At 45.9% G+C, this 22,626-nt stretch overlaps 7 protein-coding genes across 8 annotated transcripts in view; 4 read left to right on the top strand and 3 right to left on the bottom strand.

Annotated features, from left to right (window-relative positions):
- The first annotated feature begins 2,507 nt into the window (after positions 1–2,507).
- LOC128713993 (cilia- and flagella-associated protein 299-like) lies at positions 2,508–3,322 on the top strand. Its single transcript, XM_053808867.1, has 3 exons — positions 2,508–2,647; positions 2,707–2,860; positions 2,930–3,322. The coding sequence occupies exons 1-3, from the start codon at positions 2,508–2,510 to the stop codon at positions 3,320–3,322; spliced, it is 687 nt and encodes a 228-aa protein (XP_053664842.1).
- Positions 3,323–7,917: 4,595 nt separating this feature from the next.
- Positions 7,918–10,667, top strand: LOC128713551 (protein phosphatase 1G). The gene is made up of 6 exons (XM_053808411.1): positions 7,918–8,028; positions 8,161–9,425; positions 9,500–9,681; positions 9,747–9,928; positions 10,010–10,207; positions 10,287–10,667. The coding sequence occupies exons 1-6, from the start codon at positions 7,918–7,920 to the stop codon at positions 10,665–10,667; spliced, it is 2,319 nt and encodes a 772-aa protein (XP_053664386.1).
- Positions 10,668–12,151: 1,484 nt separating this feature from the next.
- Positions 12,152–12,734, top strand: LOC128713163 (intraflagellar transport protein 20 homolog). The gene is made up of 3 exons (XM_053808023.1): positions 12,152–12,275; positions 12,351–12,505; positions 12,576–12,734. Exons 1-3 carry the CDS (start codon positions 12,152–12,154, stop codon positions 12,732–12,734), a joined length of 438 nt encoding a protein of 145 aa, XP_053663998.1.
- Positions 12,735–13,308: 574 nt separating this feature from the next.
- On the bottom strand, positions 13,309–14,312 carry LOC128713801 (BTB/POZ domain-containing adapter for CUL3-mediated RhoA degradation protein 3). The gene is made up of 2 exons (XM_053808670.1): positions 14,147–14,312; positions 13,309–14,079 (listed from the first exon to the last, which is right to left on the bottom strand). Exons 1-2 carry the CDS (start codon positions 14,310–14,312, stop codon positions 13,364–13,366), a joined length of 882 nt encoding a protein of 293 aa, XP_053664645.1. The 3' UTR covers positions 13,309–13,363.
- A 622-nt stretch (positions 14,313–14,934) lies between these two features.
- LOC128713520 (dynein regulatory complex protein 8) lies at positions 14,935–15,727 on the top strand. The gene is made up of 5 exons (XM_053808381.1): positions 14,935–14,956; positions 15,023–15,139; positions 15,200–15,323; positions 15,393–15,603; positions 15,665–15,727. Exons 1-5 carry the CDS (start codon positions 14,935–14,937, stop codon positions 15,725–15,727), a joined length of 537 nt encoding a protein of 178 aa, XP_053664356.1.
- An 84-nt stretch (positions 15,728–15,811) lies between these two features.
- Positions 15,812–16,874, bottom strand: LOC128714042 (INO80 complex subunit B). Its single transcript, XM_053808919.1, has 2 exons — positions 16,838–16,874; positions 15,812–16,764 (listed from the first exon to the last, which is right to left on the bottom strand). The coding sequence occupies exons 1-2, from the start codon at positions 16,872–16,874 to the stop codon at positions 15,812–15,814; spliced, it is 990 nt and encodes a 329-aa protein (XP_053664894.1).
- A 1,986-nt stretch (positions 16,875–18,860) lies between these two features.
- LOC128711422 (uncharacterized) overlaps positions 18,861–22,626 on the bottom strand; it is a 75,150-nt gene continuing 71,384 nt past the window's right edge. Inside the window, exons 6-9 of one of the 2 annotated variants that reach the window (XM_053806293.1) lie at positions 21,654–21,849; positions 19,397–19,609; positions 19,101–19,331; positions 18,861–19,009 (exon numbers count right to left, since the gene is read on the bottom strand). In XM_053806293.1, coding sequence (XP_053662268.1) covers positions 18,861–19,009; positions 19,101–19,331; positions 19,397–19,609; positions 21,654–21,849 — 789 coding nt within the window. The remainder of the gene's footprint in view (positions 19,010–19,100; positions 19,332–19,396; positions 19,610–21,653; positions 21,850–22,626) is intronic. The other variant, XM_053806298.1, reaches the window with a different exon arrangement.

Below are 22,626 nucleotides of genomic sequence, written 5' to 3'. Positions count from 1 at the left end.
CAATCGGTGCCAGTAACATGGCCAAATCTGTTCCCAAACACTGCCGCGACCCGAACCGTACACTGGGACAGTTTCACTTCCGCCTTGGGAGAAACTCAGGCGATGCGTGAGAGCCAGAACTCCTTCGAAGCCGTCATCCAGTACGGTGGAAAATCACATCAACAATCATGGCCTGCTGGTGCGCCTCCAGGTGCTTTATCTTTCGCGTTTTGCTGCTGTTGGGCATTTATTGCAATCGCAGGAAGAGCCGCACAGATTTACCGCGAAAAAAAAAACCCCGTGGGGAAACCATAACATCACTCACACACACAACGCAAGCGGTCCGCAAGCACCAAGTTTTGGCGCTAGCTCGTGGTGGCCTAGACCGAGAAACGCTCGGGTTGGTGCTGCTATTGCTTCAAGTTACTTTTTTATGTAACCATCACTACCACCAGCAGCACACCGTTAGGTTTCACCCTATGTTGGCAGGCACGCGCCACTGTCACTGCCTACTTATCGCGTACGCTCACTACAGGAAGGGTGTTGTTTTTGTTTTCCGTTCGCCTTTGTTTGTTCGGGAGTTATTTTTTTTTTCTCTCCTTCTGCCCTTCGGTACACACTACCTTTCTCCTGTAGTTGCCACGTTTCGCGACCACCGCGCACGATAGGGGGACCGGAAACACGCGCCGATGGTCCTGCCAGCGCCAGTGTTCATCCGTTTCTGAGCGACGCCACCAACTGGAAGGTGTCTAATATACGGCTAAAGCTGCCCAGCGAAAGAGCCTTCCAGCAACAACAAAAAAGGAAATACAAACTCTAGCAGCTGCACATACTGCTGCTGGCACAAGCGCCAGATTTTCCACTCTCTCAGCTATTGTGCTCTCTCCGCACGGGAACTCTCGCAAATGAAAAGCTTTCCCTTCTTCACAACACATGGCGCCAAGTTCTGGTTCACTTTCGGGGGACAGAATCTCCGACGAGATTTCCTTACTCTGCGGATTAACCCTCTAACACCAGCATGTATTTTCTCCTTTTTACTCTCTCTCTTTCTCTCTCCCCCTTTACACAATCACATGGAGTAATTGATAATCGCACACCGTGGAGGCGAAACAATGGTTCCAACATTCGAACCAGCGGATGAACCGACCGACTGGAAGCGCGGCTGGGATGAACCAGTTTTTTTTTTCCACACACAGCGCGGTACACCAAAAAATGCGCAAAGCACGCTTCCAGGAAGGGATTGATTTTGGCGGGCGTTTGCAATATGTACGCCATTGTTTTGCTCCTCGGGGTTGCGCCTGTGCGTGTGTAATGTTGTTTGCTGTTAGTTTGTCTTCCCTTTCGATACCGTTTCTGTATTGGTGACAATGAAACATTACTATCACCACACACTCCAGAACGGTCAGATGAAGGGGGAAACGCGAAGGTTAAGGAATTTCGAATGCCGGATACGTATGGGTGAGCTGTCATGATTCATGATTCATTTGTTGAACTTTCCCTACCATATTCGCTTGCGTTCGCGGCGTATGATTTTAGCTACTGGTTGTGAAATTACTAAAGGATAATTATTCTATAGACATGTTCGAATCTTTTGAATCATAAACTATTTAAAAGACAATTTTGTGGGGATGAGAATAATTCAATTTATTTTTTAGTATACAGAACAAAATAGTACAAAGGTAATGGAGACGCCCGATCATTTATAACTTTTCTTGAAAAATGTGATAATTTTAGGTTGTTATCGTTATATACACGGCCTTCAACGCTTCGAAAATCAAAAATTTTGCATCAGAAGCTACTCTATCAATTGTCCATTTCTTTTAATTCATTGTTTAAAAACCCTTGGCCAATTACTCCAACAACTTAAGCTGTTCTTCCTGTCTCACATTCTCAGGATTGAAACCCTCTTGAATGTCTGTTAAACTCCTTCTCCCTTTAGCCTTTTTTAAACTCCCCTCTTCAATTCTCCTTTACTCTTCTTTTCTAAGTCTTCCGATGCTAAGATTTAAATTTTATTACTCTAAAATCTGCATCTTCAACCGTACCTCTGTCATCAACGATTTCGTTGTTCTATTTTATTGCAAGTTGACCTTCCAAGACCTCCTTGGCTACGCCATTCGAAAAGCGTACAAGAGTTTAGGTTCTAGCCGCAGATTCTCAGTTAACATCTGACACCTCGCTGTAGCTCCACCAGCCATCACTTTGGGTTACGCGAATATCGTTTAGTGTACATTGGATCAAGTATGGATCCTTCAACTGATGGTTGACTAGAATAATTACCTTTACTCCTTCCTCGTTTGGCTCTGCAATCTGTGACGTATTGTCGTTTTGGCCATAACTAGCCGGTGCTTGTCTGTTAATAATAATTCTTACTTCAACATCACCTTTTAGTAACCTTCACATCCGTTACTATCCGTTAATAATTGCCAAGTTCTCAATCGTATCTCCTTTTCAAGCAAATCGAAGATCAAAGTATCAAACTTATCAAGTTTATCAAAACAACCTACAGGTGCAGGTACAGGTTCAACATGAAGCTAACGGAGCAGGATCTTCGCCTTTTGGAGTTCAATTCTTATGACGACTATCTCAACTCGCTGATAGATGGCAAAAGTCTCCAATATTTCGGTAATAGGGAAAATTTAATCAGTCTATATCGTACGGGATACAGGTAAGTTGGTGAATTGTTTTACATAGCTAAAGATCGTTATAAGCAACCTCCTACTTTAGGGCTCTCACAAAGGAAGCTTTCGAAGCGCAAAGAACATTTCTTCAGGTGACTAAAGATCCGAACACACTGTTCAGCCGCAATATTACACCAGGCGATCCATTTCTTCAGGAACTTGCCAAACGTGAACGTCCCAACCGGTTGGGTCTGTTGTCGGTAATTGCGCTAGCCAAACTGGGTGTGAGTTCCAAGGCGTGTATTAAACCACCCTTTCCATCCCCGTAGACCATCATTTATATGCGTTACCTGAAGAAAAGCACGGAAATCTCAGGCTACATCGACTACGAGGAAGCATTGCGGCGTGTGCATCACGATCAGCAGTACTGCAACGACTGGCGGGCTATCTTTGCCGGCGAGAAGGTACTCTACCCAACGCCCGTCGATCTGCTGTACTACAACGCGAAGACCGGCCGCAGCAGGAAGAACAACTCGCGCAACTATCAGATCCTTTGCGATCCGCACCGTGGCATCATCTTCCGCAACATGTACGACCGGAAGGATATCCATCCGGATCCGCTGGCGAGCTGCTACGGTACCAACACGAGCCGGATCGAGGTTGCAAGCGAACTGTACGAGCAGGTCGCCCTGTACGATCATGTCGTGCGGAAGAACTATTGAACCGGAAGTGCGAGATACGGTAGCGAATCAATACACGCTCTAGGGCGCAAGGATTCCTGACGGCGTCCTTCCCGTAACGGCGCCGTATCCCTTTCGATGTGTGTATGCATACACGCGTTTTTGTTTCCTTTGGTTCGTGGTCAAACACCACAAATGAATCACTTTCCATCGCGCGATACAGATAGCGGCAAAAAGCTTTCCAACGCCTGCGCTTTACCGTGGAACGCTTTTTCTCCAGCTTGTTCTCTCTCACTGGCTCTCGCTCTTTTTTTTTTTGCCCACCGACACAAGCTTACCTTACCAATATCGTTAAAAGGGTGTAAAATGCACCAAAAGGCGCGGAACAAACGGACCAACTCACAAAACGTACTGACCTCCCACTCTGTGCGAGCTTTTGTGCTACGGGAATAAAGGTAGCGATTCGTATCGGTTCCATGCGCGGGAACGAATGCATTTCTGGTGCCATTTTACGCGCACGCGATGTGTGTGTGTGTGTGTGTGTGTGGTACGGGATGGCATACAATACGTAGTACGGCACGGAATAGTGTTGCTTCGCTTTATCCTCTGCAAATGATGCCTCAACGAGCGGTCGTTGCGCGTAGTTCGCTGTTGAGTTGAAGCGTAAATTTACGATTACTATCCCGAACGTCATCAAGCCGGGGCTCACTTTTAGCATCGTGAGGAACACTCATGTACCAGCACCATCCCCGCAAAACCTTGCTGCTCTGCCAAAGGACCGAAACCAATGACGTTCTAACGCCTGCGACCCTGGGAAACGTTTGGCCTTGTTTTGTCGTCACATGCACACGCGATGCATCGTCCCCGATGTTGTGTCGCTGTATTTGTGATGGGTTTTGTTTTTGTAGCATTGACGGCCTCATTCGGTGCTAGGCGGGGGGGAAAAAAACGCAACAGGATCTGGTACGCCACGGAACAGGTGGACGCAGGTTGGCAAGGTCATGTCATTGGATTGCTAAAACAAAACACAAAAAGATCTCTTTGCAAATGGCGTATTGCTAATGAGGAATTACCACAGCTCAAACACATTTCAAACGCGGTTACAGATCGGATTGGGTAAATAAGGCTTAACTTGAGTAGCGCAAGCAGTGCGAGTTGTCAATAAAATCATTTCGTAGCTCGGATGGGATGGGTAAGCCATTTCGAGACGTCGAATCTGTCGGAAATGAGCATCCGCGGGAAACCAACGAAAGAATTGTGTGTGTGGGCGTACTAAATACATCTAGACGCAGCATGCACGTTCATTCATTCCCATCCACCCCGTTGCAAGGCCACAAAAACATCTCCCGATGTTGGCTTGATTTTTGCCTCGGGTATGCGTTGGTGGCGTTCATGAAAGCTCCCACAGCTCCGAAACCCACGCACCAGCGCGTAACCCGGCATCGTAATCGTGAGTTTACTCGGTCTATCCTCGACCCATTCCTCCGATAGTTCCCTCCGCTGCGGAGCGATTATGACGTCACAGCAACCATTCTGTCCTTCTTTTTTTTTTTGTTTTGCGCTTCCCTTCTAGGTAAGGTGGACTTTCATCTGCCGCTTCTGGACTGTCGTGTTGGGCTGTAATTTGCGGCTTTGCTTGATATTGGTTTCGGAAAGGGCAGGTTAGTATCGTTTGTTGTCGCATCCTCCCAAAAACCTCGTACCCGGTTTCGTGCCGATTCTCTCCAGGGCATCGTAAACCACCGCCTGGCGAGATGCGAGCGTTGGCGTTACCGGGAAATGCACGTTTTCCCATTGCCCGGTAGCGGCTAAATCATTTCGCAAACAGTTTTACCTCACACATTGTTTTTCACTTTACGATTGGAAAGATTCGCCGCAGTCTCGAGCCTGGAGTCCTCCGTTTGCTCTATAGCTTATTGGCTCCGGGGAGGGATTTTGCGTTTGGTTTGAAGGAGAATAAATGTTACTATACGGACGATCAAAATGCGACCTTATTTACAATACGTTTGGTGGAAGAAGTTTAGCAACTTCTTTTTTTTTCTTACAACGTTTTGGAAATGAAACCTGAAGACAGCAAACCCCTACACTGTACGGTGAGAACGAGCCACCCATTCCGGTACGGCGTAACATCATGTGTACGCGGGTTCGATAGGAAGTTCAGTTCGCTGGCACGGGGAAGAATGTAGCGATGAAATAAATTGCCCAAAAAATTAGATTAACGGTCCCAGCACATGGCATGGCGAGCGTGCGATCGTTAAAGCGTCTGCCTGCCGCCGTTTGTAAGTGTACATAAATAAGAAGCCAAAAAGAAGGAAGGGTTAAGCCAAGCCGTGCCAAGGAGATATTTGCCAGATTCATTGCACCTTCAGGTGGATATCCGGGGGGAAATTAATAAAGCGCAGATTAGACGGATGGATAGGGCTTTAGTATTTAGTGCGAGGATAGATGACTAGTACTATAAAAGCATTTCGTGTTTCTTTTTTCTACTTCTTCATGTTCAGAATTGACAATAGAACGAACATCTTGTAAGATCTTGTTATAGGAGCGCTATTTTCAATCACTCCGTCCATCGAACGGAGGAACGAATACTGTTCTTAATCCCAACACATCCTCCATTTGTTATTATGTCAAGAACAATCGGCAATGTTGATAATGACCCTTGACGTTATCTCTGTCGGGTGGTAATTAAAATGAGACACTCGGTATTCTTTTCGCTTACGAAAAGCAAGAAAACAAAACGCAAGTGTTTGACAAAGTCATAGCAATCAAACAAAATTACACACTAGAGCTGCTCTCTTGTCCATAGTTCAATTCGATTCGGCCGATGAATGGATTCGAAATACATACTTGATTTTCTAAACCAAGTCTTCATCGAAATCTTGGGTTTTAGTATAAAACTGGAAATACAATCCAATGTTGCTTTTTTGCAATCCACTTGTTTAGCGTTAGCGTGTTATCATTACGACTTTGAAAGGCTTTGGTTAGCGCTATTTTTTTTAGCACAATAGAAAAGCGTTAAATTTGCACCAATGTTTATACGCACCGCTTGTTCCATTCCACAAGAAACAGAGTTCACGTTTCCACTCACGTATCAAAACTAAATTGATAAGCAACTGCGGCGAAACGTCGTTCCCCTTTCCACATGGACAGTTTCGCTGTAGATTACCGAACCGAACGTTCTTTTTCCGCTCAGGAAATAAAGCGAGCCGATTTTTCGATGCAGCAACAGGTCCAGAGTTTGAAAGATTTGAGCGTGGTTTTCGAGACTCGAACCGGTCCGGTGCGCAATGATTCGCACAAGAAACCACAGAGCTGCGCTCTGTTTCAACTACGACGGACGGTTAGTTCAATCTACCAGAGCTCCAAAACACGCCCTTCGATCACTATCATTCGAGGTAAGCTGAACCATCGGACCACAACCAACCGTTATAATTTAACCACAATACAATTGAGCTACTTTAGTCAATGATTGATCCGTTCCCGGTGTAATCAGAATGAAAAGTCTTGGGCAACGCTTTGAAACTGTAATTTTATTTTCGCTATAGACGCCACAATATCTTCAAATATTTTATTGGGCACCCGAGGGTTAACGCGGTGCTAAAATGAGGAATGGCATGTGTCAAATAATGAACTGTCAACTGTCATCAAATGAGCTGACCTGGAGTGTACGCTGCTAACAAGAACATTTTTACCCATTTCCACTACGCTCTATTAAATAATTTACTGTTTTAGTTATTTTAAAATACAAATTGCTTTAATCGATCGTGTAGCAGCGGTTTGTCTTTGCCTGTGCGGTTTGCTGTTCACAATAATAGCTAGCGTCATCTACGGCAAAGCCCGTCCTGCTTGCCCGATGCGTCAAACTCGATGTATTTTTCCGATGACATGCGTCGGTGCGCGAGTGTGAGAAAGGCAAGCTGAAAAAATTTGCCGGGAAGTGTGGTCCGCGTTTTTTGGCTCAAGCAAAAGGACACGACTGCTGTCGGGCACACCTAGTTGCGAAGCAATCCGTCCCGCACAGGAAGCAGCATAACGGTGCAGCGTGTCGTAAATATCCGGAGGATTGGTAATATCGCGCCGATTATTGTTTATTCCACCGTCGGCAAAGCTTGCCCGTGCACCAACGCCTAGACCGGGTGCGTGTGTGTGTTTGTTGTGTGGGGGGTTTTTGTTCCGTGTACAGTTTTTTACCGCAGCGCGAAGTGAGTGATCTTCGGTGTTTATAAACTAAACGTTCCATTCTGGGCCGGAAGTTCCAGGGAACTTTGAAAAGTGTTGGCTTGCCGCTAGTTGGAACCGACCCCGTGTGCGTTGCATTTTGCAAACGGACGGTGACCGCGTTTGTGTGGTGGTGTGTGCGTGTGCATCCAGGCGGCAGTAGCGGGCACGGTAGCGGAACCCTTTTTCAATGTGTTTGTCGTGCCACTGTGACAGCAATCTTTTAGTGGCGCGTGCTGGCGAAAAATAACAATCAAAACCGGCTCTGTGGTTTTGGAAACGGCGAACGGAAACATCGCTCTCAAGTGGTTTTGATAAGTTGCTGTTTGCTCTACGCATACGCATACATAGGTGCAACCACACACGCATACGTCGCGTTTTCTTGACGGTGGCAAACACAGTAGGCGGCGAGCAGCAACATGGGCGCCTACCTTTCCGAACCACTGACGGTGAAGGATTCGAGCGATGAGGCCAACGACTACTTGGCTTGCGGTTCCAGCTCCATGCAGGGTTGGCGAATCAGTCAGGAGGTAAGCATTGTTTGGGCACGTTGCGGACGAAAATGCTGACTCGATTCAACACCAACGACAGGACGGTGTTGATTTACACTTTGCACCCTCCCAGAATCTTTTCCACTTACCTTACACTTCTTTTGCCCACAGGATGCACACAACTGCATACTGAGTTTCGATGAGAAAAGCGCTTTCTTCGCGGTGTACGATGGGCACGGAGGTGCCGAGGTGGCCCGGTACTGTGCCCTGCATCTGCCCGACTTTCTGAAAACAGTCGAAGCGTACGGACAGAAAGAATTCGAGAAAGCGCTGAAGGATGCGTTCCTGGGGCTGGATGCGACGCTGCTGCGGGAGAAGGTAATCGAGGAGCTGAAGCTCCTGTCGAACAAAACGAACGACGAGGAAGAGGCCGACGAGGAGGAAGAGGAGGAGGAAGACGACAATGTGGAGGATCTGTGCAAGGAAGCGGTGATGCCACTGAACGAGGTGCTACAGAAGTATCGCAAAGACACGAAACCGGCCGAGGGAACGAACCAGCGGGTGGTTGCACTCAAGGAGGGCAACTGTTCCAAGCCAATATCGCCCTATCTGAAAGGTAAACGGCGCGCTACTACGTCTGATGCAGGTGCGGGTTCCAGTGAGAAAAGGCCCGCTGTCGCCGTGGAAGGTGATGCCGGTTCCGATGCGGAAGCAGATCCAGCAGCTGGGACAAATGATAGTAAGTCGGTCGTACCGAAGGAAGAGAGTACCGGCCCGGATGCGGCCGACTCGACTGTCAGTAGCTCGAGCAACAAAACGGTGGAACGTGTGAAAGAAGCGACACCACAGCCGGAACCATCTTCATCGTCATCGTCTACTGTCAAGGTTTCTCCGGGTAAAAGTGAGACGGATGCCGGTGGGGCCAGTGCGAGCAGGACAGCCGAGCAAAGCGACGAAATCAGCGATACGGCTGGTAATGTTGCTGTGAAATCGAACAACACTGATGAGAAGGTGGCTCCGGGTGCCAGCGCATCTGGTAAGGATAATTGTGCACCCGACAGCTCGTCCTCGGATGGAAATAAGCTGCAGGGAAGCAAATTGAACGGTGACGTTGGTAAGGTTGGCTCATCCGGCGCCGTATCATCGTCATCGTCGTCATCGTCTGGCTCTGCAGGTCAGGAGAATGGCGTTGCTGGATCGGGTAGTTGTGACAGCGGCGGATCGAATAGTGTGTCTCCTGCCTCGGCGAAGGTACACAGTAGTTCCGCTGCTGCAAAGCCTTCGCCGAAGAATGGACCGTCGGCGGCCGATGTCTCGCTCAGCATGGATGACACGGACGACGACGATGACAGTGATTCCGATGAAGAGTTTCCGCATGCTGGTGAACCGGCAGACGACACTTCCTCCACGGACGAAGGCGAAGAAGACGCGTATGGGTAAGTGTGAAGGATTCTCCAAAGGTGACGGATGAGTTTATGGGAAATAATGTTGAATTAATATTCATTCACAGCGAGGAAGGCAGCGCCGAGGAGGAGGAAGAAGAACCAGATGAGTATGCCGATTTGGGTGACTACATCAATGAGGAGGATGCCGAATTCATGAAAGCCATCACCGACGAACCGGGAAAGGATAGTGGATGTACGGCGGTGGTGGCATTGCTCCACGGAAAGGAACTTTACGTTGCCAATGCTGGTAGGTCGTGGAACGAATTGAATGTCAGGTGATATGAAACTAAAATTGACGGTACCTTTTTGCAGGAGATTCCCGGTGTGTCGTTTGCCGAAATGGGAAGGCACAGGACATGAGCTTCGACCACAAGCCGGAAGATACGATTGAGTTCGAGCGGATAGAAAAGGCGGGCGGACGTGTAACGCTTGATGGTCGAGTGAATGGAGGGTTGAATCTTTCGCGAGCAATCGGTGACCATGGTTACAAAATGGTATGATCGCTTATTATCACTGTATCCTAGATGATGTGTTTCTGGGCTAACCGTCGATACTGCCTGTTTTTTTTTTTGCAGAACAAATCGCTCCCACCTGAAGAACAGATGATATCGGCCCTACCGGATATTGAAAAGATCACAATTGGGCCGGAGGACGATTTCATGGTGCTGGCGTGTGATGGCATCTGGAACTTCCTGACCAGTGAGCAGGTCGTACAATTTGTGCAGGAACGAATCAACAAACCCGGCATGAAGCTGTCAAAAATTTGCGAAGAGGTGCGTTACTACAAGGCACAATCTGCCAACGGACATGAATTAGTATACAACGAACTTCCTCCTCATTTTTATATTGTAGCTATTTGACCATTGCCTAGCACCGCACACGCGAGGAGATGGTACGGGCTGCGACAACATGACAGCCATAATCGTTCAATTTAAACCGAACTTTACCGGTGCCGCTTCCCGGAAACGTACCGCATCGAACTCACTGACCGGATCCGTCGGCGAGAGCGATGCGGACGCTGTATCGTCTGCGACGAAAAAGGTAAAAACTGATGTGACGACTGCCAGCGGTGATGATGCATCTTCGACGACCGATGGCAGTAATGGAGTGTCCGCTGGGAAGGATGCAGACGCAACAGAAGAAACAGAGGCGGCCGCGGCTGTTGCTTCGATCGCGGACGATGCCACACCCGCTGATGTGGCCACCTCGGAAGCCGCTTCATCTTCGACGTGAACTTGCCCGGGATCAACACGTGTTTAGTGCGTTGGTTCAATGGTTGACCGAAGCAGAGAATAGTGTTCCCATCGTCGCCGGTTGGAGTGACGGGACTTTGTTTCCCGGGTGGTCGTCTGGCACTGTTTAGTACATAGTAACTCGCAATTCATTTTCATTCACCCATCGTCTCCCGTTTAAGAGCAAATCTTAAGTCCCCAGTGGGCGTAAGGAGTTGCCTCAATGATGAAGGAAGTAACCGGCGCAAGAAAGCGAAGAAAAACATCCCCACGGAAGGCATGAACCCCCCGAAAGCAGCCCAGTATAAATTCTTTCGTCTTTCAACGAACAAAACCACTGCACATCCCACTTAAAGGGCAAAAGGGGTTTAGAAGGCTTTTACCTCACAGGATTACTACTCGATTTGTAATTTTCGATCGGCTTCAGTTCAGTATTTCGTTACAAAAAGAAGCAAATGGTAAAATAGTCTGATCAGCAAATGTTGATCCAGCGCGGGGGAAGAAAATGAAAGGGTGTGTTAGTTTGTAATTTCTTCCAATATGTTTTTTTTTAATTTATCAAAATACATCTGTTACATGGTAGATCGATAAGACAGGATGCAAAAAAACAAATGGCGAAAGGTGTACGGTTCGGAATGAATGTCGCCATATTGGGAAAATCACACCATAAAGAATACAATACATCTTTACTTGATGGCGATGGCGTCTCGGCGATGATTGCGTTTCCATTGCAGAGCACGCAAATTCCGCACGCGCGCGAGTAACGCCGCAAAACCGGACATAATTGAAACTGTTTTCATCGTCTATATAGTTGTGGCTGAGTGTAAATGGATGAAGGAAGCACATTATAGCCGTAAGCGTGACAGAATTAAAACAAGAAGGAAGAAGAAACCCTAGTAAGAACATATAACTCCATACATTCGGGGAAGAATTAAACAAAACTGTAACCTAGAGGATGTGTTTTTAGCGATCAATCGATGTGTGAAACGTGACGTCACTCACAGTCCCATTTGGTTTAGAATTAACATACGGCAAATAAACATTCGGTGGTACGTAAAGAGCGGAAACGGAGAGGGGAGGGGGGAGAATTACAGAAGTAATACAACTTGCCGTTGTTGAAATAAATGAACCATTAAATGTAATCATCTCGGAGTTGAAGGATTTATTGTCACTGGTCATGATGGTTCTATCGGAGTAGCTGAGAACCAAATATACTTGTACAATATTAGATGACAATGCGACGATTTACAATTTCAATGACGAAGAGAGAATATGCTAAAGACAACTTCATTACGCACTGAAGCAAATATACATCTGGCAATGTACTAATGTCCCCATAGTCCTCTACGTATACGAGGTCCACAAATTCCACAATTTAACTGACATTACGGTAACACATCCTGATTACCATGGTAACAGTGCAAACAAACATTGGCTTCTTGTTATCGTTCTGTAAAGCCATTCCTATTTGTTTTTCCGAGCGAGATGAGCGAAGAATTCGGCAAATCCGGTCTGTACATTGACGATCTGTACACGCTACGTGTGATCGACCCAGAGGTTGCCAACGAAACAAACGAACTGAAGGATGAGTGTGAACGGTTCACCGAAAGTAAGTCGATGACTGTAGAACTAGCTCGAAGTATTGTCACTGTTTAATTCATTGCCTATCATTTCGTTTCCCTAGAACTTACCGATTTTCGTCGTATCATCGACCAGTTCGCGAACATTGTCGAGGTGTTCGCGGCCGAGGTGGACCAGGAAAAGATGCGTGCGGTCGGTGTGCAGAACATGCTGAAAACATTCTCCAAGCAGCGTGAATCGGAACAACAGCAGATACAGGTATCCACATTTATTGTGGTTAAATATCCTGTGTAATCTACTGTTTATGGATTGCTTTTGCTCGTTGCAGAGTGAAATTATCGAGAAAATGGTTGAGCTGGACAAGCTGAAGATAGAATACCAATACCTACAACGCATCGAATCGGAGCAACAGGAAATGATCGATAATTTCTACCAGAATCAAAAATCCGACAATATAATCGCAAAGAACGAATGCATTACGCTGTAGAGAATGTAATTATTTTATTATTGTATTTGATTTTACTATGAAGTTTACATTATTCTAGTTTCATATGGATATTTTATGTATGCATTGTTTCCCGTTTATCTAAACACAATTTATGGATATTAGGAGTCGATTGTTGTTATCATTTCAACGCTTTCTTTTTTCACAGGAGCAAAAACTCCTATCGCATCTGCAATCTTCCTTTGGTGTTGGATCGCTCCCAGACTATAGGGAAGATAAGTTATAACGTTTACGATCGATTATTACCGTCCGGGTTTGTTAGTTCCGCACAGATAATCCTTATCAACCCACGTTGCATGTCGAACGCGACTGCACGGAGCTTTAAATTGTTTCTATATGATTGTAAATTTAATCCCATAGCTATTCCATCTCAACATTGTCCACAAAAAACGCGCACATACCACAACCTGAACCGTAATACACAATCGCACACAAGCGTACACACACGGACACGGTCCTCACTCACACTGGAATCATATTAGCTGTTGGTGAGCGCCGGAAAGGCCGGAACAGGCGATGCGCAACGTGATGAATTTTCTACCTCTGTCTCTGTGGTGGTGCTAGTTCCTCTTTGGCAACAGCTTCCTTTTCAGCACTAGCTGATGTGTGAATCATGTAGGGTTGTTCTGTTTATTTGAGCGTAACCTAGCCAAACCGGTCCTCTCTTCCTCCTCGTCGCTCGTGTACGAGCTGATACCGCCAACCGCACCGCGCAATGATGTCGCCTGCATTAGCTCCTGATCAGGTGCGTTTTTGTTCTCATACAGTAGTATGTTTAGCGTTTCCTCGAAAATGCGCGCCTCCGGAAACTCTACCTTCGTATGCTTCTTGTCGGTAGCGTACACGATCGACGTGCAACACACTTCGGCCACCTTTTTCCCATTGCCGTAAAACGACCAGCAACAGATTTCGCTCGAACCGATCACATCTTTGATGAAGAACACACGCCCACTGAAGCGCAAGGACAGCTTGTCGAAGAGCTCAATGTTTTTCAACAGATTGTCATCCGATGTGTTCGTGTACGAGTACTTATTGTTGTGGCGATTGATCAGTAACTTCACCACCGGTTTGGTGGCCGTACTGATCAGGTACTGTTCCTCCTTTTGCGATGTTATCAAGGGCACCCGGCAGATTGGTTCCGATTCTCGTTCCTTCTTAGCGAGCACCTTCTCGCACGCCTCGATCAGTTCCTCGATACAGTAGTATTTGGATTCGGCCAGCAGTTCCGCAATACCTTTGGTTGTTTCCGGCAGTGCCACGCTACCGTCCCGAAGGAAGTTCAGTATCGTACCAAAGTGTGTACCGCAACGATCGATTAATATCCAACCTAAGGAGAAAAGGAATGTTTTAGAAACATGATTTCTTGACATTATGGGGGAGTCGCGGCATTGTACCTTCCGAATCTGTAAGCACCTCCAGCCGTCCACTAAACATAGCCCGGAGCATTGTGTCCTGCTTGCAAAGTGTTCCGATCGTGGTGTAATGTAAACATCCTCCAACGTTTAACTTCACGTACTGTGATGGATTGCCCTTGATGAGGGTTTTTTGATCACCCGACATCCTGGACGGTGCTCCGTCGGTCTCAATTTTGGCCGGATGCTTCGCGTACGAACTGTACGCACCGAGGAACCACTTCAAGGTACCACCGACCCCCGACGGAGCTGGCTAGAAGTAGAGCTTCCCGTTAGCGTTTCCTTAGGTCAGGGCCGTTCGTTGTACCGGCCAATCAAACCGAATGCGTTAGAAGAAACGAACGCGACTCACAGATTCACTAAAACGGTACAGGAACAGAGAATTTTGCCAGTTTAAATGTGATTCACCTGGAGTAATGAATGTTTTGATTAAATTTACAGATTTACAATGTGTCAAATTTGATGTTTGACAGATGACGCCCGGGGTTCGTTACAGCAAACGCTTCATTAAGCGTTTCATGGCATGATGTGGAATTTAAATAACAAAACGATGGTCTTTAATTACAATTTAGTGATATTACCGATTTTACAAATAAAACTTCATGGTATAGCATTGCACTGAGTTCATCAAATTGACCAAGATCATTAAATTGATCGCTTTTTTCATTTCTCTACTTGTGTCTCGTCTATTTCGCCGTTGTTGCTATAGAAACGGCTTTACCAAATCGATTCAACACTGGTCAATATTGTTTTGCTATTCTTGAAACGATATGACTGATTTCGAATACTCTGGCAAGTACCTCTAAATAGAAAACTTTCCTCATGGGTAAACAAATTAATCATCTGCTTTCCTTGCAGACATAAATCCAGCCAATGAGCTGGAGAAAAGAATTGCGGATGCTTTTCTGATTTTCGACCATCATGGGAACAAAACGGTAGACGTGCGTGAAATTGGAACCATTTTGCGCTTTTTAGGTATGTGATGCAACATTCATAATGGATTGTAGCATACAGCGGTATATATTATTTCTCCAGGATGCGTCCCAACGGAGGCAGACGTAAATGAAGTAATCTCGGCAACAGAATTTGAAGATTCCAACGGCACGGTACATCTGTCCAAATTTCTTCCGTACGTTAGTCAACTGATTGCGGAGCATAAGTATGATGCAAACACATTACGTTGTAGTGGGAAACGATTTTTTTTTTGCATGCTGTTTGATTTCCACAGAATGGAGCCAGCGCCACCGGAAAAGCTGCTCAAAGCGTTCCGTGTGCTGGATCAAGAAGGAAAGGGATTCGTCGACAAGGAGTACATGACCAAACTGATCACCGAGGAAGGTGAACCGTTCACGGTGGAGGAGCTGGAAGAAATGATGGCGGTTGCAGTGGACATGGCAACGGATAAAATTGCGTACGAGCTGTACCTGAACCAATTGCTGGTAACAACTCTTTTGCTGGTTAAACAACATTTCTCCTACTAGCTCATCCTTTCTTAACTAGCACGAACCACTCGATTCGATTTATGCACTCGCTGATACATTGCCTAATCGAAGCAATCGCTGATGAATGTTCCATTCCTTTCCTTTCTCACCACCAGGTTGATTTCTAATGAAAACATAATAAATTCCCGGCCGGAATTCTTCTTCTTCAACAGATGATTTTCTTTATTGATTCCACGTTGGCTTTGTAACACTTGAAACTACACAGCGGAATGTTCGTTCTCGAACAGTTGTACCGTTTTATGTTGTTGCAGCTAGGGATAGCACACAGTGTGGGTTTTGGTGGGTCTCGGGGCGTTTGCTTTGCTAAAGGAAAATCTATTTCCGGCGGTAAAGAAATCGTTGCCCCTTCAATACTGTTAACGTACGTTATCATCGGTACCTTTTCCTTAATCGGACGGTTCTTTATCGCCTTTACCGATTTTGAGTCTTGCTTTTTCAGCAAACGCTCCATAGTTTTCTTTTTATCCTTTTCCCGCTTCTCGTCAGCCATTTGTTTGCGTTTTTGGGATTTTAGCTGAGCCTTTTGTATCGCCTCTTCCGTCATGACCTTTTCCTTATAGCCGGTGGGCAACGACATTAGAAGCTCCGAGCCGGGCGCCGGCTCTTTATCTGACCCACGCTCGTACATTGCGCGCTGCCGGGCCGTCATAAGTTTGGGATCTTTCGGTTTAATTTTTTTCAGCTCATCGTCGACTTCTTCCAGCTTGCCGGATTCAATCGCATCAAGCCAACGTTCTTCCTCGCTAGACGTGCCACTATCGCGTCCCCTTTTGCGGCTCTTTTTCTGTGCCTTGTTCATGGCGGCAAGCGATTTTCCGGGCGAAAGTGCCTTTTGTTGCTGGGACAATTGCGAATCGTTCAGCAGTTCCATCTGTGAGTTGCTAGCATCGAACGTGGTTTGAATATCCGTTTCAACCTCCGACACTATTTCCGGCTCTGGGTCCGCTTCCATGTACTCGATTTCTTCGACCACTTCCATGGTTTCGTCCAGGGCCTGCTCCTCCACCAGCTCGTATGTTGGTTCCGGCTCAGCACGAGCCTTTTTGTGTTTCTTGTGCTTTTTGTGTTTCTTGTGGGACAATTCTTGGGGTACGCCTCCTTGAATGAGGAAGTCGTTGGTGGTAATTGACGATGAAGCATTGGATGTTTTAACACTCGAATTAATACTTACCATCTTTATCCGCGCTATTATCTTTCCTTTTACCCATTAAAATGGCGATTTAATTTTTGCAGCACAGCAGATTGTTTATTTGTTACGACCGGTTGTTTATGATTGGATTGGAGCTGTCAAACTGGCACCTTTGTTCCCAGTGAAAAAGCTACTGCTATGAAAATGCGCCGTATGGTTCGGATGTTTGCCACAAACAAAAACGGAGCGCTATAAAACAAAGGCGTGCAATTATAGCACACTAGCAACGTGTTTTTACATTTTGTAATGTAAAATTCAATGGAGACGCCTGGTAGCTGAAGAATTATCGATAGAAAAAGGAAATAGGGCAAAACACGGCATGAATTAATAAATTTAAGCTAAATAAGAAACAAAATATACCGATTCGAAGTCAAAATTGTCAATTTTCATTCAAAATTTAGCAGAACAGCGAAATAAAATCGAAACGTTTGTTACACGCATGTCAACATTGTAGCTGCAACGATTCGTAATTATTTTATTGTCCTTTTGGACATTTGAAAGCAACTTCTGCGAAAAAATCAAAAAGGCAGTGTCAAACAGCAAGCGAAACCAAGACCCAATATTCGGATTTTCCCCACGGGAAAACTAACCAACCACACGGAATTATTCTTATCTCACTGTTTTATTATTGTTATTTATTGGCTGAACTTGGTTTGTTTCTTTCGAGTCTTCGCTCTTTTTTCCTCTCGTTTCCGTCTCACATTCTTATGCTAGTGCGGTACAATATTTTCCATCGAATGTATATGTTATGCTAGTCTGTTCTGTCGTATCTGGTTTTACGAGGTAATGCAATACAAAACAAAACGAAACAAAAAAAAAACCCGAACGAACGAAACTACACGCAAAGGAAGCTTCTCCAATACACAAACGCGCACAATGTGTCTACTGCGCGCGATTAAAGGCGAAACAATGTCGAAAGCATTTACTATACAACCAGTTATTGGTATGCCCGAAGGTACGGTTAGCGGGCTCGTTGGGGATTAGAGGTGGGAGACATACGGCGCCGTACGTAAGTCCCGTGGAAAAGCATCTAGTGAAAGTCGAGTCGCAACAATCTGATCCTCCCTATTTTGGCTTCGAAATCCAACGGAATGCTTGGTTGGGCGCGGATGGGAACAGATTCGTTACGAGCTGCCATTACTCGTAGCCGTTTGCTAAACCAAATTGAAATATAGCTCCGGGTGCAATATTTTATCCAGCTTAAATTGAGCACATGAATTTAGCACCTTTGCAGGCAGTTATTGTGTGCGGAGGGGAAAAATAAGTTTCTCTTTTTGCGCGCAAATTCTTTGGTGGTGAAGTATCGTGAAGGTGTGAAGAGTGTTTGCTAACCGCTTGCAGACGATAAATGTAGAAAATCACAAAAACTGATTCGTTTACGGTGTTTATAGCTAGATCAAAAGGTCATGAACAGTTACCTAGCAAACAGCGAAGTGACTCGTGTTTCGAATACGATTCCGTTTGCAGTAGAGAGATAGACGGGATGGCGGTGAGGATGATTGCATCAAGCACACATCCGGACCGGTGCCAGTTCGCAACACGCGCGCGTGTTTTGTTCGTTTTCGACGCAATGCTTTTGACGGAGAAGCGACTACACTAAGTCATTCGGCAGGGATACTAACAATAGAGTACATTTATCCTAATTAATCGCACTGTGGCAAGAAATGGCTCAACCACCGTGGCCACCAGGCTGGAACACTGATCCGATCTCTGAGCACAAACGCAGCACAGACACTGCGAACGGGTTCGTTTCGTTGTCCTTATCTAATGAACATTCCTTAATCGGTACGATGAGGGGTTTGCGTGGGAAGGACGGTCGGCTTGGGTGTACAGATGACTTGCAAAAGGGTTTCAGTCCGCCGGTTCCGGTAGGATTTGCAAAAAAAGGGTTATAGCGGTATGAGGAACATGTGTTGGCGGGTTGGAATAGGGGGAAAAAGGCTGGAACCTTCACATTATGGGACACGAGTCTTCACAGGAATTGGAGTGTACTATCTATTGGCTACTAGTTAAACTTTATAGGAGGTATGTGGTTGCCACATCGTGGGAAGTTCGGCGGCACTGGCGGTAGGTCGGCATGGGTACCGATGTGCACCACCAGGTTCATTCCGATCACTATGTGGAACTGGAAGTGACAATGGAACAGCCAGTATCCTGTTGGAAGTGAGAAAGTAAAAGGAACCAACTTTAGTACACATTGGAGAGTTAAGCTACTAGGGAATGAGAGAAAGAGTGCTGCACTTACCGGGATTATCTGCCCGGAATCGTAACACAACGTAACCATTGTTCGGGACGGCGATCGTGTCCTTCAGCGGTGGCAGATTGAACTGTCGATTCAGCAGACCTCGTCGATCCAGATCGAGCGTGTGGCGCAGATTAATCTTCTTCACCGTACTGTCCGGCGAACGGCCCATACCGATCACGTGGAAGGCATGACCGTGCAGATGGAACGGATGGCTCAAGTTTTCTTGTTGTACTGTCGAATCGAGTGAGATTGTTAGACGCGTTCTTTAATACCGGGAGATGCCCGAGAGATCTTACCTTCATCTACGAGCACTACCTCCACGATGGCATTGAGCGGGATGTCGACCTTGTGCGTGCACATACAGTTCGGACCGCAGTCTGGTGGGCGGTTATCACCGTTACAGAACTGTTCCGGCGGAATATCATTGATCTGCGACAGCATCGGAGACGGTGGCGATACGTACGAGATTTCATCGATCAGCGAAATTAAATGATCTCCACCGGGGGCAACTGAAGTTTTGGAGCGAAATAGAATGAGTGGGGGATATATTAGATCTATAACACGTTTGAGTGGATTAACATATTCTAGTCTTAATAACATAGTCTTGGGAACTCAAGTTAAGTATTCCCACAGGATCTAGCACACTTGCAAATACCAATAACCTAAGTACCAATAACCATCATTTCAATTTTAATTAGAAACGAAATCTGTAACACATGTGTGCTTTTCGTTAGTACTATTAGTTTACTATAATTGAGACGTTTACTATTTGCCATAATCGGGTTTGAAGTCGATCTGTCAAATGGTCATGTGCAGAGCTGTCATTTCCTACTAGAAAAGATGAACGGACCAGCTGTTTAATAACATACCAGATAAACGGCGTCCCACACTGTAGTGTTTGCCGAGTGTGAATTATATCGAAAACTTAAAAAAAACATTGCTAGGTTCTTTTTCATTAGTATATCAAAAGTTATAAAAATTATCTCTAATTATAAAACCTTTCCACATTTCTACGACCCAACAGCTTCCTCGCCATATGGAAGTATTTAAAAGTAAATTATCCTGGTCGTCAGCACCAGGATAAACTTCGTTCATTAAATAAAGTTTTATCTTTGATTTTTCATTCTCTTACCAGCCCGTGAACATGTTGACACCTTAGGAGGAAGCCGAGAGCAGCCTGTCCCTTAACTCCCTAACGTGCTCTCATAAACGTATGGTTGAAAATAGGACACTAGTCACTATTTTTCTTCCCATCTTAGCCAACACTCACTAGAGCAACAAGCTAGTATGCTCCATGTATGGGAATATTCCTGCTGTGTTAGTAGATTGTGATCATAAACGAACCGGCGAAGGGCACAAAGATGCACACGGTTGAAACGGAAGTGCATTCTTATTTTCCTCATCAGTATCGGACAGGTTTGTGGGGGGTGGACAACAATAAAAAGGGAAAAGCCATGCAGGAGTGTGCGGTATTTTATTTCATTTCCCGTGCCATCGGTTCAACTCTCACAGGGCCCGAGTGCGCGCGCTTGCGAGTGATACAAGGACGGAAAGGTACAACAGCCGAACCGTCGTTCGTAGCTGCACCTGTCATGCCAGGCCGGGTACATAGTGCAACGAGCGAGCAAGTTTGCTTTTCGTTTGCTACTTCCCTTCGCTCAATTCGTGCACTTCCTCCACGGCTAACAATTGTTTCAACCTTTCGCCAGAGTTGGCTGGCGGTGTGCACCGGGAGCGGAAAAGCGGCCACAGGATGCTAGTTGATGTCTATTTTTGCTCCCGGAGTTTTCTTTGAGTTGTCCAGCAAGCTGAAAGGCATTCGTGTTTGTCTGGCTACATGGGTTTGTACTTTTGCATTGGCACACAACCGAACCTGGCGGGTCTCGGGAAGTGCATCCTTCCTGACCTACCCAAGGCCGGCGCCGAAGATGTGGTTTGGGGGTACATTGCAATATCTCGTGTGGTGGCAGCACCAAATGGAGTTACCTTTCCATGGCGCAATCGTGCACACATCGTAATGCGGGCACATTGAGTGCAGGAAGGTATTTTTAGCACGTTGGTCCGGGCACGGGGGTAAATAAAGCAATTTTTGTACTGCTGTTATTATTATCTTATCAGCCTGTTTGCATTTGCAGGAAGGATACCATGGCCCTGTGTGGTCGGGTGTTTGTGCCATATGACCATTACTCATTCATTTGGAGGCGAAAATAGCTTGTACAACCGTTGCAGTTGGGATTTGAAATTAAGAATTTTGGTTTATAGCAGTGACGTGCCATCTGGAGACCTCCTGGCATGAATGGGCTTCCCAATGGTTGTCATATGCTGCAAGGTTCATTTCCTCATTCGTTCTGATAAGGATAAAAACTAACTGCTGCCATTGATGGGAGTGCCACGACATATCCTTTCCATGGTTATGCCAGGAAGCTCATCATGCTTCCGACTTCGATAAGAGTCACCCTTATCAAAATGTTGTCAAATTACGCTCCCTCCCAAATTGGGCCCCAGTTCGCGACAGATAACGAAGACTCACAGCAAACGTCCACGGCTACTTACCCAAAAATTTGTTGTACGTGTTCGGTGTGAACAGTTCCTCGACGCGATAGAAGTAGAACCGGAATGGGAGGAAAATCTTAACGTCGGGCCGTTCGGAAAGTACCGCCTTGTCGGCTTTCTTCGCATTTCGCAGATTGCTCACGCAGACCGCATCCGGCCGGGGCACGTTGCAGACGGCATCGAGCGGGTTCAGGACCTGTGAATTGAAAATTAAATCAATTGTTATGGTACGCATACACACATACACACAAACAGAGGAGCACTCGGGAGGAGTAATGGTTGGATGCCACTCCGAGCCACTTTCGTTGGAGCTTGCCGGGCTCAGCGGGCGGAACAGTTCCGAATGGGAGCAGGAATCGAATGTAGGTTGTTTGATGTTGGCGGTGCGTAAAGATGGCTGCTTGAAGAGGGTGGTTTTGGTGTATCTGTACAAGTGCTTGGGCGGGTAGTTTGAGCGATGATAGGCAAAGTGAGTGTGATAGAATCAAGCCATTCAGAGAAAGAGAGAGAGATAAAATGATACAATACGTATATACAGAAAACAATGTACATTCATAAGAAGGATGGAAAAGTTGGGAAAGCTTTCAGCATTAAACCGTGCTTAAAGCTCTTTTTTTAAAACAAAATCAGTGCTCTCTACTTTAACGTAATGCAAAAAGACACACAGGAAAGAACCAACATAACTTTTGCTGTTTTGCAATTCGAAAGTTTCCCAAGTGAGCTCAATTTCCAGAGACATGTCTCCAATAAAACTTTCGTCTCTACTTTGTCAACGGATGGAAATGAAAGCAATGCCTTTTGTTCCACCCACTGGATCAAGGATCAGTGTTGAATTGTTTTGCTTACAGTTTTAATTTGTATCCTTGTCGCTAAATATCGTGAAACTCGCCAAAGGATGCTATAAAAAAAGCTGTCGTTACCATAAAGGTGAGGTTCTTAATTATTGCATTGCTTCTACTAACACTTTACTTAT

Source organism: Anopheles marshallii, chromosome 3, assembly GCF_943734725.1.
Source record: "Anopheles marshallii chromosome 3, idAnoMarsDA_429_01, whole genome shotgun sequence".
Classification (NCBI taxonomy): Eukaryota; Metazoa; Arthropoda; class Insecta; order Diptera; family Culicidae; genus Anopheles; species Anopheles marshallii.
The sequence above is the reverse complement of the archived record's forward strand: the minus strand, read 5'-3'. Positions and strand labels throughout refer to the sequence as shown.